General features: G+C 33.5%; 1 protein-coding gene across 1 annotated transcript; it reads right to left on the bottom strand.

Annotated features, from left to right (window-relative positions):
• Positions 1-5,456: 5,456 nt before the first annotated feature.
• On the bottom strand, positions 5,457-7,494 carry LOC121250031 (strigolactone esterase D14). The gene is made up of 2 exons (XM_041148943.1): positions 7,022-7,494; positions 5,457-6,053 (listed from the first exon to the last, which is right to left on the bottom strand). The coding sequence occupies exons 1-2, from the start codon at positions 7,405-7,407 to the stop codon at positions 5,609-5,611; spliced, it is 831 nt and encodes a 276-aa protein (XP_041004877.1). The 5' UTR covers positions 7,408-7,494; the 3' UTR covers positions 5,457-5,608.
• Between the last annotated feature and the right edge of the window lie 7,506 nt (positions 7,495-15,000).

The following is a 15,000-nucleotide window of genomic DNA, read 5'->3' as shown; positions in this document are numbered from 1 at the left end:
ATGAACCAAAATATATTAAATGTTAGAAACTTCCATATGTTCCAACTTCCAACTTTTAAGTTGTGCCTGAAAAGGAAAAAAAAAGAATATTAGTAAGGAAAACAACCCAACTTTAATATCATATGAAAAAAAAATTTAAACAAATATAAAAAACATGTATATTACATCTTATTAGGAAGATGCAAAATCTTATATAGTTGTAATATTCTCAAAAAACCTATTAGGAGGAATGGATCCATTTAGCTTTTTTGAACTAAGGTCTCGGAAACTTAAATAAATATGAACTTATGGTATAAACAAAGTAGAAGTAAATAGCAGAGTTATCTTTGAAAAGTAAACAGAATTCAGCATGAAGCATTTAGTATTTTGGATAGTAACTCAAACCTCAAATGCTCAATATGTCAAATTGTCAATCATCTTCACGAAGTAAGTTGGCCATACCAGTGATTAATTCTACATTAAGATGTTAAAGTATAGGAGGTTAGTATCAAAAAATGGCAAAATCAACATATATAACAACTTAAAAAAATCTCTAAATACATTACCTGAGTCTAACTTATAACTCTCCACATCATCAATGGCATCCGTATAATTTTGACTCAAGCATATAGGAGTTGACTTCAACCAGTTTTGTGTGCACACAAGAGCTTCGACAGTTCTAGGAGCCAAAGAACTCCTAAATGGATCCAGGACACGGCCTCCTGTGCTAAATGCCGACTCAGATGCAACGGTGGTGATCGGAATGGCCAAGATATCTCTTGCCATTAGAGCAAGAACTGGATATTTGCTTGAGTTGACTTTCCACCATACCAAAATTTCAAAATTTCCCATAGGAACCTCAACATCCTCCAACAAATACCGCTCTAGTTCAGACTTACAATCCATCAAGGATGCTGATTTTCGATCTTTATGGAATCCCAACAAAAAGTCCATGGGATCATCATCATTACAGGCACTACTACTACTACTCCCCATTGATGCACTAGCCTCACCACTCCGACTCCGAGTTGACTTAGACCCAGTTACGCAACCACCACAAAATCCTACATATTGTTCATACAAATATTCCATATCCCTCTTGAGGAGTCCAACAAATTCCTCACCCCTCTCATCGCCCAATGTTTTGTTGAACCAATATGCTTGAGCAACCAATTTGTACCGTGGATCAAGAATGGCAGCAACAAACAACAATCGATTTATTTTTTCTAGATCACCCCAATATTTATTATACTTTGTCTTCATTCTCAAAGCCATTGAACTCAAGCGTCGATTACTATTGTTACAAAAAGTATTCAAGTTTTTATGAATATTAATGAGCTCTTGGACATACAAATTTGATGTGACATATAGTGTACCAGAAATACGCAGGGTGACATTATAAAATACATGAAGAAACTTTGAAAAGTTTCTTATGGTCTCCCAATCATCAGCCCCAGGAGCTCCTAGACCCTTTTTCCCATGCCCATCCTCAGACAAATAAACTCGTGAGTAAGGATCCTCATCAAGCAAAAGTTGGAAGGCTTTTTGATACTTCTCAGCCACGTCCAACATAAGAAAAGTCGAGTTCCATCTAGTAGGCACGTCAAGACACAAGAAACTAGAACATGACACTTTTGACCTATCAACACAAGACTTGAAAGTGACAAGTCTTTGGGGAGAAGACTTCACATACTTAATCAAATTTCTGACTCTTATGATCGAGTCATCGACATCTTTCAAACCTTCACTCACAACAAGGTTTAAGATGTGTGCTGTACACCTCATGTGAATAAACTCGTGAGCTGCAACACAATCCTCACTTCCTATTTCCCTTGTTCTCAACCAATCAATAGCAGAGTCGTTAGAGGTAGCATTGTCCACGGTAATTGTAAGGATTTTGTCAATGCCCCAATCAAGCATACACTCCTCCAACTCCCTCCCAATCGTTGCCCCCTTGTGGTCGCTAATCCGAACAAATGAAATGATTTGCTTCTGCAAGTTCCAATCACTATCAATAAAGTGAGCGGTCACACACATGTAATTAATATTTTGGATAGAAGTCCAAGTGTCGGTGGTCAAGCACACTCTTTGTTTGGTGGTCATAAACATTTTCTTCAAGCTATCCTTCTCTTTCAAGAATAGCCTCATACAATCACGCATTACGGTAAATCGAGAAGGAATTGAAAACCTAGGATCAAGGGATTTAGTGTATTCCCGAAACCCTTGGCCCTCAACAACCCTAAAGGGTAACTCATCCACTATCACCATCCTAGCAAGAGCTGCCCGGATTTTTTTCTCATTGTACTTGGTCATTCCTAAGCTCTTCTCCCCTTGGCCTTCAATTCTTGCTTCTGGGACCAAGAATGTTTGAGTCTTGTCCAACTTACTCTTACGGTTTTTGGGGCAAAGTTGGATGTGTGTTTTCATGGCCGAAGTGCCTTGCCGTTTGGGATGGCATTTCCATTGCCTCCCACAATGGTTACAAGTAGCTATAGGCTCTTCGGGATCACAATCGGGCACTCTTGTGAAGTGGACCCATACCAAAGACCTGTTCTTAGGAACTCTACTACCAGGTGGAGGGCGAGGATTAGAACAGAAGGCACTAGGAGTGCCTACCGAAGATTCTATTGGTCCGCTAGACTCTTCAACTATGGGACATGGAGCATCAATAGACTGTTCTGGGATGCCAGGGGAAGATGCAGCTGTGGATGTAGGAGTGTTTGTGCCTTCTATATTCATGATTTAAGAACTAAAACACAACAAACAAAAAAAATCATACGATTAAGACAATCACTAAAACAGCCAAACACAGCCTTAAAAGCATAATACAAACTCATTAACTCAACTAGTGGATGTTTTACAATCACTAAAACATAAATATATTTGAGAAAATATATACTCATCTTAAACAGAAAAATAGAAAAAAAAAAAAATCAGACCCAACATTCAACAATATAAACGAAAACACCACTAAAACAACATCAAAAATTACATATTTTTGGCCCTTTTGGGTAACAGATTCCCCAATCAACAATCAACAAAATAAACCCAAACTTGATGGAATCCCCAAGGTACAAAAGCATCAAAACAGACTATGACCCAACATTAGCCACTTTCCAAATCTAATGGTGCATGGCTTTGCAATAGTTTCTTCGGAGTGAAGAACATGAAAAATAATTGTAAATCCGGATGCACACATTTTTCCACATTCAAAATTTAAAACTGCTCAGAATAGAGACTCGAAATAGGTCTACTACATAAGCCGTTTTTGCCATTAAGAAAAAAAAAAAAAAAAAAAAAAACATATAAAGATGACCGTTAGCCCAAGCATGCTCCTCTCACTCCCAGCCCCAAACTCCAAAAACTATGATCGGAAGAAAACTAAAATTTAGAACATACTACTGGAGGATGGACAGGACATACAACTAAATAGAATTTTTAAACAATTATCCACCTGAGATCAATGAAAATGACAGATGGGCGAAACCATAAATAAATTTCATATACCTCGCTCAAAAAAGATCCAATCACTTGATTAACCAACAGAAAAATCTTCAACTGCTATCCTCCTGAAAATCTTTGCTTCCTAGGCAGTAGCAGTTATCCGTGGAGCTGTACTTCTGGCTGCTGCATTTACAGCCAAGCCACCAGCACGATTCACACGCGGCGAGAGGGCTGTGTGAGGGAGGGGAGGGCTGCGGGACTGTGCTGCGGCGCTGCGCGAGAGGGAAGGGAGGGCTGCTGCTGCGCGAGAGGGAAGGGAGGGCTGCTGCTGTGCGAGAGGAAGGGAGGGCTGCGGGACTGTGCTGCGGCGCCTATTTAGCCCTAATTCACTGAATCACATGAAGAATCGAAGATGAAATTGAAAAGGGGGACTGGAAGTATAAATATAAATCTAAACGGCGCCGTATTATACATATTAGTAGTATAAAATCTATTTTATCTATTATATATATATATATTAAGATTCATAAAAAAATATATGATATATATATTATTATATATGAATATTAAAAAAAGGGTACCGTATAAGAAATATTAGTAATTTAGTAATACACTAATATACTTGATATATTATATATATATGTATATAGATTAAATCTCTAACCTCTTAATTCTTATACTTGATATATATATTAATATATATAAATATTAGTAAGACACTAATAGTATTAGTATTAGTATTAATATTAGTTATACTAGTAGTGATATTAGTTATACTAATAGTTATATTAGTATTAGTTATTATTAATACTATATATTATACTAATAGTGATATTAATACTATATAATAGTATTAGTATTAATATTATACTAACTATATCACTAATAGTAATTAGTATTAGTATACTAATACTAGTATATTGCTATAGTTAATAGTACCCTATAGTAATATAACTATATTAGTATTACTTATAGTGATTTAAATTTTAGTATAACTATATTAGTATAAGTTATAATAATTTAGTATAGTTATAATACTATAAGTTATAACTATAGTCTATATTAGTATTAGTATTAGTTATGATGATTAGCATAATTATATATTAGTGTTTGCTATAGTGATTTTAATTTAGTATAACTATATAATAGTATTAGAATAAATGTTATACTGACTATATCACTGATTGTATTAGTACACTAATATCTAATACTAGTATATCACTATAGTTAATAGTATCATATAGTAATACTGTAATATAATATTAGTAATTAATACTATAGTGATTTATATAGTAATTTATATATAGGCTTAAAGTGGTTTACTAATTTATATATAGTAATTAATACTATTAGTAATTTATATGAATAATACTTTAGTTATTATACATTAATATTATATGTTATTATAAATTTATAGATTAGTGTTTATACATTAGTATTACAATATTACATGTCGATGTTAGCACTTGTTATTATGCATCTTAGATTCTTAGTGTTTATGGTATATTATATATACATTAGTATTATATGCTATTATATTTATACATTAGTAATTTAGTGTTGCATGGTAGTATTTAGTAATATTGTAAATTTGTAATAGTATGATATTTACATCTAGTTATATACTAAACTATTATTAGTCAATTTAGTCCATATATTATAGTATAAATATATTATTTAACTAGAATATTATTGAGTTTAATTAACTATATAAGATATAGTTGTATAAAATTTAAATAATTAATATATAGAAAAACACATCTTCTTATATAAAATCGGAGGCGGAGTCGGAGGCGGAGTCGGAGGGACAATCGGAGTCGGAGGCGGAGTCGGAGTCGGAGGCGAAGGGTCGGAGTCGGATTGGAGCGGAGCCGGAGTCGGTTCATCCGAAAATCCGACTCCGACTCCGACTCCGACTTCTAGGAGGAAAAAACCTCCGACTCCGACTCCGACTTGTCGGAGTCGGAGCGGAGCCGGAGCGGAACCGGAGTCGGAGTCGGAGTCGGATTTTCGGATTTTTGCTCAGCCCTAGGTTTGACAGGGCAAAGACTAGCAATTTATTTCCACCAATTCGTTTACAAGCACCATACTAATAATTTCAGTACAACATTAATTATAAGCACAAAACATTAATAAAATAACAATTCCCATGATATTATCTTATTATATATATTATCTTAATTAATTAATCACGACTAAGATCAAAACCCAGGACACGCCCTAGCACCTCAAGGAGCTGGAGGTGAGCAGTTAGCTGTGGAAAATGCCCATCACCCTCTATCATCTCCACAGTCGATTTTCCCTTGATTTTCCTCTGCATGTAGAGTGCCACTGAATTTGGGACGACATAATCGTTGGTGGTCTGGATGATTGTGCATGGTTTAATCACCTTTTCAAGAACCTCTCGTTCATCGCTTTGAAATACATTCTTGGCCAAGGGAAGTGCCACTTCGGGTCTCATTCTTTTCAAGCATTTTGCGAACTTATCAACCGATAGGGGATCTTTTGCGTCGACTACAAGAGAAGCAAAGGCTGAGGTCCAGTTTTGATAATTGGATTCAATGTTTGAGATGATCTGATCAATGTCCGAGTTCCCAAATCCGCCTTCGTAATCGTCCATGTTTATGTACCTGTGATGTAGCATGAGAAATTCTGAGACTTGCATGTTTGAGATGGATGCTAATTAGCTAGGCATGCATTGTACCATGCAAAGAGAAAATTAGCGGTTTGGCAAAAAAGAAAATTTTAAAATTTAAATAAGGAATAATATTTATGGTTTGTTAAAAGAATAAAATTACATGCAGTCGTAGAGTGCATAAATATCGTGCAGTCACTTTAAAAAAGAGTGAAATCTACTATTAAAAAATTAATTTTTTTATATAAGTCTCATATATATTTATTCTTTTCAAAATGATTATACAGCGCTTATACGTTCACGACTGTAACTATTATTTCTCTTATTAAAATAGAAAAAGTAGGTTTCATGGTCATAATTCGAAGAAATTTTAAAAAATGAGAGGTGAATGCGCTAATACCACCCCTTATAAAAAAAATAATAATAACATGCACTCATGTGCAAACGATGATTACAAAAACACTAGTGGAAAGCTAAAAGCAGAGAAATGGGATGTGGACACAAACAGTAGCCCTAAAAGCTTCACTGGCCCACATATAGAGACCAAACATAAACAGAACATGACAAAGGAAAGTTAGAAACCCGGCAGGCCGGCACCATCATGAAACCATATAGTTCGTGTCCACATGTTTGATTGGCTCTACTTGGATAAAGCACATCAAATTTCTCCGTTCGTATCAAAACCTATCCACTTAATTACTTCTTCTTCTAGCTTGAATCCATGTCCCTTAATTGACAGGCCAGGGAAAGTAAGCTCTCTAAATTATGTTTGGTACAAAAGAAAACGAACTTGATGCCAATCTGGAAATAGCATGCTTTTTACAGTTAAAATTTAAATGGATGTGCCTGGAATCATGTTTCAAAAAGAACGAAAAAGATAGAAAGACAACACAATACATAATTAAGAATCAAAGAACAGCCGACCATTTGTAAGCAACAGAAAGGTAATCTTTTTCCAAGTACCTTGGAGAAGATACAATGAGTACGAGCCTCTTAAAGAGCTCAGGTCTTTTGATGGAAGCGATGCATCCAATCATGCCAGACATGGAATGCCCGATGAAAACCAAAGATTGAAGGTTCATCTCATCCAGGAGAGAAATTAAGTCATCGGCAAAAGCATCGTACGAAGAGTACTTGACAGGATCGTAGAGGTTCGGATCTTCGACAGCACCAGAAAAGGTCCAGTCGAAGACAAGAACACGGCAATGTTGAGCCAAGGAGGGCAGGATTTTGTCCCAGACAGACTGGTCTCCTCCATACCCATGTGCTAGAACTATGACTTCACTGCCCGAGCCAATGATTTTTGAGTTCATGGCAGTTGAGAAGATGCCATTTTCTAGCAGCACCATGTTTGGAAGAGGAAGAAGAAAAGCGAGCTAGCTAGGCAGAAAATTATTACATAAGAGGAGAGTTGAAAGCAAGGGCCTCTTTAGTGTGGTTTAATGCTTGGTTTGGCCTCTAATATATAGGAACAAGGAGTCGCGTCACGTTTATAATTAGCAAATAAAGAAAGATGGCTTCTCGGATTGAATATAGAAAAGTAGTAAATGGGAGCAGTTATTCATGAGACTCCAATTCTAACATTTACGTTAAGATTAGTTTGAGTATTGATAATATCTCTCAGAATATCTCATTACTGTTGATTATTTTATTATTATTTTTTATCTACTATTTTTATTCACTGAATACTTGAAAATATCTTATTATCCAAACGCAACTATTTGAAAGTTCAAGTCGACTTGAATATATATTGGATATTCTTGATCCTTTTGTTGGTAATATTACTTTTCAAGACATGATGTACTTGTTATCATGACACTTGTATTTGCATTATTCCTATGCATTGAACACTTGAATGTGTGTAACAAAATTACTAAAATCTTGAAGATGAATTTTCATTAAACAATAACTAACCTCAAGACCTACCGCACTCATCACCACTATTTCATTCTAATTTGGCTTTAGAAACGAATGAAATAAGGGTCGTCGTCCTCTCAATTGGAGTAATTTTGTAGTATATATTATCTCTCTAATATTCTTAGTTTAATTGTTAATCCACTATTTCATTGCTGCAGTACTGCACTACATTTACGAGAAAATATAAAACTGAACTTACTCGCAGAGACAGGTAACCCATCTAATTAATTCCTACTTCAAGAATCATCAAGATTTTTTTTTTTCAATCATAGATAAATAAAGTTTAATCTAAAGTATTTATTGTTGTATGCGTGGATTTTTTTAGTAGGTTAATAAATATTATACAACTTATTTCGTATATTTATTTTGTAATTAATTCATTTTCTTAAAAACGTTATAAAAGCAAGGAGTTTAAGTAATTCTGTCTATTTATTATTAAAGAATAAGTTATAAATATGCGAATAATAAAAATTTTATGTACAGTCATTTTTACATATTATTTGTTTATTTTATTAATGTGATTGACTGCGTCACTTTTTTTAATATAAAATAACTGTTTTAATCAATCACATTAGTGGAGTGCGTAAAGAGTATGCAAAAGTGATTGTATGCTGCAGAACTCGACGAAAAAATATACAAAATCCATATGTGTAGTTATTATTTGTTGTACATTCTATTAATGTGATTGATTATATTATTTTTTAATATAAAATAATTATTTTAATCAATTATATTAATAAAATGTATTAAATACGTAAAGATGATTATAAATAACATAACTCGGAAAAGAAGATAGTAAAAGAAGAATATTCAATGCCACAAGTTATATGTGGGAAATATTTGTGGCCTTCAAGTCGTGGGACCACAAAACTCGTGGAATCTCGCCACGTACTCCACGACTAGGTGCCGGAGATTGAGATGGGAACATGCTCTATTCAATGTAGCCGTTGCCAGCATTTATCACTACTGGACTGTTTTGAGAGGTCCTCTTCAATTTTTATATCTGGAGGCTTCTGAATGAGCTTGTAAAAATGTTACAGAAATTAGGAAAAATTATTTGTATTGGTTTATGGGTTTTTTTATTAAGAGAAATAAATATGTGATTTTATAAAAATAAATTTATAAATTTATATAATTTAATATAATACGTCATATTATAAAATTATTTATACTATAAAATTAATATAACGTATCACATGAAACCCCAACAATTTATAAATGTATTTTTATGAAATCTAGTAATTCTCTATTTTTTTAACTATTTATGTGATAAAAAAAAAAATGTTTCCAAACTCCCTCTAATATAATTTTTATATATGAAGATGGTTCTTTCCTTCAAGTCCTACTATTTTTTCTTCTCGGAAGTTATATATATATAAAAGCTGGCATGCCCCACCACGTTCCTACTCACAACCAACCTGAAATACTTGCATGTTTGCCGTGAAAATTACCCTCTCTCTCTCTCTCTCTCACTCTCTCACTCTCTCAAACATGTATGACAAAGATAGGCACTTCTATTTGCAATGACTATAATATGGTTGCAAATATGTTATATGTAATATTGTAATGAAAAATATTTTAATAAAAAAAGTATTTGTATAAAAGTAAATTCACAAATTGATATAGTACGTCAGATTGTAAAGTTATTTTTATTGTAATATAAATTTAACATATCACATGAAGTTACGTCAATTAATAAATTTATTCTAATGAGTTCTCTTTATGGTTGTGGTAGTATGGCTCTTATATTATTAGCACAATAGATCATTGATATGTTTATGCGCATCCCACGCAAAAAGAAGTGAGAGCATTGTATTTGTTTAATAGTGATGATGAGGCATCGATGTCAATTGCAACATTTAGACGTTGGATGGTTGAGAAAGTACACGCTTAAAAAACTACATTGTCCGACATCAACTTTGTAATTGTGTTGCAAATGACAAAAAAGGGCAGCTTGAGACCTTTTCTATCAAGAGGTGGATGTGTAGCAATCCAAATATAGAGCGCCTTGCCAATGTAGTTGTAGCAAATCTCAGTTACTACCGCCAATTTTAGTCTAAATGGTAGTGCTAGAGTTAACACCTTATATTTAAAATTATCATCTTAAGTCTTAAATTTTATCATGGTTAGTCACACAAATTAATGCATTACATTTTTAAGTGATTTTTCATATATATAAATGTCTGGTTCGCAAATGCACTTCACAAAAGTAGACAAACAAACTTATGTGACTTGTTGTGATATATCATGTTATAATTTTTTTTTTAAAGTAAATCTAAAGTGTTATGATTTTCACATCAATTTGTGAGTTTCACTTAGCGCTCCTCATCAATTAAAGAGTTTGACTTAAAAAAATCATTTAAAATGTATCAAATCAATCGTATAATCCAAAATGCCAAATCAAACTTAAATTTTAAAATAAAATGGTGTGTCTTGGCAAAATGAAAGGGGTTGGGTTGTGTTCTCGGCGGAAGATGAAAAACAGATGATGAGGCTTATGAATAAGACATGGTGTTCCTAGGCCTCATAACATTTTATGACCCACCCAAGGACATTGCAAAGCAAGCTTTGTGGCGATTGGTTGAGAAATGGGTGAAAGCCAAGTATTGACCGGTGATTCACTCCCCCTGGTAACCATGTTGTTGATTCACTCCCACTAGATGCTGCCAATGTGGGTATATCAGTTGACTCTGGCATAAATGACGGAGTTCATGTGGGTGGCAAAAGAGAGCAGCGAGATCTGAAAGAGAGAGGTGGGTGGCGGAGGGAGAAGCAGAACATGGATATGGGAAAATGAGGTGCAGAAATGGGGAGATGAATGGGAAAACGAAGAGCATTCCGTCTTCTATCTTCTTTTTGTTTTTTGACTTTTTTTTTTAGAAAAATCTGATTGTAAGCAGATTTGTGTACCAATAAGCGCAACAATGTTAAGGTCGAAAGGTAGATTTTAATGAAATAGTGCAAATTCAAAAATAAAAATTTGAAAAAAGTTCACATCAACATTGGTATTGATCCGCGAATATGTTTGTATGTAGAAGAGCTCTTGTTTTTAAATATAAAACATACAGCCACGTAAGTGGAGTGCATAAATTCACCTGCAAAATGGACTTACCTAGTGGAACTGTTTATTTTCTTTTGTATGCTAGCAAAATAACCACATAATTACACATTTCCGTTATTTGGTTAGAATTTTACTATTAAGTAATATAAAAATAAAATTAATCTTCATTTTCAAATTTAAATATTTAAGAAATAACGATCGCCCCTCAACGTGGGGGCCAAAAAGAAAGAAAGCGCTAACACGAACGACAAGAGGCCGTCGATTTATGAGCAGGAGACGTATTCAGACGCAAAAGGTTCCTCTTGTCTGCTTGTGTTGATAATGCTTGTCGTTTAGACCTAAGATAAGTCCAATCCTCACCTTTTCTGCACTCAAGCTGGCATGTCCCCACCCCGTGTCCCTGTCACAAGAAAGGTCCAAATTCTTGCTTAATTGCAGTAAAATATTTCATTTTACAGCTGTTTTTTTAAAAGCAAAATGATATAGCCACGATGAATTCTAATATTTAAGGTTGCATTTGAATATTAAATTTTTTAATATTATTATTTTAAAATTTAAAAAAATTAAATTATTTATTATATTTTATATTAAAATTTAAAAAAATTATAATAATAAGTTGTGATGAGTTTAGTAACCAAACGTACTTTAAAACTCTCAAAATGTATTTTTTAATGTAACATTATCAGTACAAAAGCTCAATAACTTTGTAACAATGTCCTTTTGTATAATTAATAACATACATACATATATATAGGTGTTTTTGCCTCTTCAACCAGACCCAAAACAGCTCCAAGTTTCATTTTACCAATGGTCTAATAAAACAACACAAGTTGAAAACAAAAGACATAATAGACATTACTAAATTCGATTGGCACCCCGTAACATTGATGACAACTAATATAGAAGTCTGTCGCATCATCTACACCTGCAATTAGTAGAATCCAAAATATCTTTATACCTATCGATCCTCTCTCTCTCTCTACCTCTACTTCTATATATATATATATATATATATATATAACCCAACAAAATATTGTCATTCAACGCACGATTTTGGGCATTTTGTCACCACAAAATGCCTAAAATGTCTCCTCCGTTCGACCATCTTTATTCCATAAGAATAGTACACCATTCGTGAAAGGTTAAAGCTGGGGAAGCAGAGCCACTGTTCAATCTTCATAAACCCAACAAGTTTGACTCCAATTTGAGAAGTACGAAGGTTTTTTTTTCTTAAAAAAATAAATTCATTCCCCTTTAAAGAGTATTCAATTATCACTCAATTACTGCTATTTTTATTTCATTCAAATCTCCTTAATTATAATAAAAGCAATATTCTTAAACTTTGTGTTCAAACAGATGCCTAACGCTCTTCAAATGATATAAATGCATGATCTTTTTGGTTTGAATGGAGACTCAAACACAAGGTGAATGTCATGTGTAAGGTGTTTTTTTTCCCCTATCGGCCCATACATCGAGCTCACGAGGGAAGTAAGTCAGAGAGTTCAACTAAGCCTAACGACCCTCCACTAAGAGGAGTCAGTGAGCCTCTACAGAGTACTCGGCTCGCGAGCAAAACCCACCATCAAAGTAACTCATACATGGGAAAGCAGATAACAGGGGGAGATGTGACTCACCATCCTGACACCACCCGGCTGACACCCTACCCTCAGGAACCTGCGCAAGCAGATAGGTGGAAAATATGGAGAACTATTGATCTCTTGAAAGGGCTTAATGGGGAACACCCATTGAATAAAGTGAGTCAGGGAGTCACACTGAATTAATTGCGCCATCCTCCGGATTCTACACCGCATTTAATGATGCCGCCCCAAAAGTCACGCTGCATTAAAGGATTCTCACAAAAGAACAGTGGAAAGAACATAGGTTCCTCAGAGTTAGGGACGAGTGATCCCCACCAGAAACTTAGTATAGAAGTCGATCCTCAGGTACGAAGAACTCTCTCTAATTGCTCTAAACTTATGCACAAACTACAAAAGAAATATATTGACTTTAACATTAGAGACTCCCCGGCTACCACCAAGGCTCCATATTCTCCATGTTTGCTTAAGTGTGCAAGTGAAAGATCGAAGACCCGAGTTGCTGAAACATAGCCCAAAGGTGTGAAACACAACGTTAACACCATGATTCACTTCATCATCAATTTTAAACTTTGCGTTGGTCTCAGTCTCAAGTTGAGTAACTTTTATTTATAGAACAAAATTATAATTTAGGGACAAATAATTTTGTCTCTATAAAGTGGAATTTCATCTAAAATAAGAAAAATTATATTCTTAAGTTAGTGTGTAGAGCATACATAATAACATACTTACATGATATAATTTAATTTTAAAAATAAATTTTGAAACTTGAATCTTACAAATCAAATCTTATTATTTAAGTAATATGTATTGTGTGCTCTATGCACATGTTTGAGAATAGAATAACTATTAACTCCTAACAAAAATGTCATTTGAACTTCATAATAAATTCCGATCATTATGTGATCTGCACACTCTTTTTAAGAAGATTTTAAATTTGTTATAAAATAATTTCGTCATAAAAAATCAAAACCTAGAGGGAATAAAGTTATAAATACAATATTACTTCTAATAGTAGGAGAATGGATGTGCCAAAATTTGAAATAGTTTTGCTAGTGCATTAGACACTAAAATTTGGAAAGAAAAGTACTACAGTCACAGAAAGATCATACAAAAGTAAATTCAAAAATTGACATGTCTTCATATAATACGTTAAATCTATTTTACAATAAAATTAATTTTACAATTTAACATAATACATTAAATTTCGTCAATTTATAAATTTATTTTTATAAAATATACTTGCTATTAAGGTCCCATTTGATTGTTAAACTCATCTGAGTTCAAAGCAATTTAGTCTAATTTTAAGTTATGTCTAACATCCAAACACTCAACTCTCAAATTACTGAACTCATATCAACTTAAAATTTTTTTATACGTGAGACTAACAATATTTTTCAATTTAATATTTTTTTATACATGTGTCTCATAATTTTTTTTTTAATTTTTTATAAATATATATAAATTTATCTTAAGATTTAAATATATTTTAAATTATTTTAAATAAATCTTATAAAATTTATTTTATTATTTCGATTCATTACTATTGGTAAAGAAATCATTTCAATGTACAACTGCAGCCGAATTAGAAAAGCATCAGATATTGTTCAAAAAAGGGCAAATGACAAGTGACAGCGCATGCATGACATCACTAAAGCCGAAAGGTGAAATGAACCTTCACAGAAATGCAATGCAATTAACAGAGCATCTCATTCAAACAAAGACCGACCAGCCAATGCCTGTGCCCATTAACCTATTTAACGGCAAGTGGGGACGCACCAAAAAAAGTTCGTTTGAAAGTCAGTTTGAAAAGGCTATAAAAGGTGAAAGAAAATGAATGCTGAGGATTGCGGTTAAGGAAGGGGACCTCTTTGACAAAAGCTGTACATGACAAGTCACAGTTCCTTCTAGATTAAAAAAAGCTGCTTCAGATATTTCCCAGCAAATGATATTAATGGGACTGTTTTTATTCGGTTTTTAATGTTTATGATATTATTTAAATTTACGTTGGTTTGTATATTTATTTTTATAATTTTCTCAAATCTTTTCTTTTGGGACTTCATTTGTAAACCCTACATAGCAAAAGTTGCAGTAATATTACTCTTATTTTTCACTATTATGATGATTATTATCTAACAGAATTTAATGTGATGGGGGCAGCATTACTCAATGCTACACTTCAACAGTCTGACCAAGAGGCACTGATGGTGAAATATACAGATGGGTGCTGCTATCATTCAACGAATTCAGATTATTTGGGGTTGGGTTCTTGCACCACTTGTTTTGTGGTGGGAGCCACCCCCAAATTTCTATAGTTATTGCATCTCTTAACAAACAACCCACCAAAAAAATCTTAATTAAGTATTTTA

This window comes from Juglans microcarpa x Juglans regia, chromosome 2D (assembly GCF_004785595.1).
Source record: "Juglans microcarpa x Juglans regia isolate MS1-56 chromosome 2D, Jm3101_v1.0, whole genome shotgun sequence".
NCBI classification, from domain to species: Eukaryota; Viridiplantae; Streptophyta; class Magnoliopsida; order Fagales; family Juglandaceae; genus Juglans; species Juglans microcarpa x Juglans regia.
This window is presented reverse-complemented; position numbering and strand designations above follow the sequence as displayed.

Bases quoted from the DNA above. Each gene is read 5' to 3' on its own strand.
- LOC121250031 (XM_041148943.1), bottom strand. From the start codon at position 7,407: ATGGTGCTGCTAGAAAATGGCATCTTCTCAACTGCCATGAACTCAAAA. The intron at 6,054-7,021 runs GTACTTGGAAAA...GCTACATCACAG, and splicing joins CTCATTGTATCTTCTCCAAG to GTACATAAACATGGACGATT.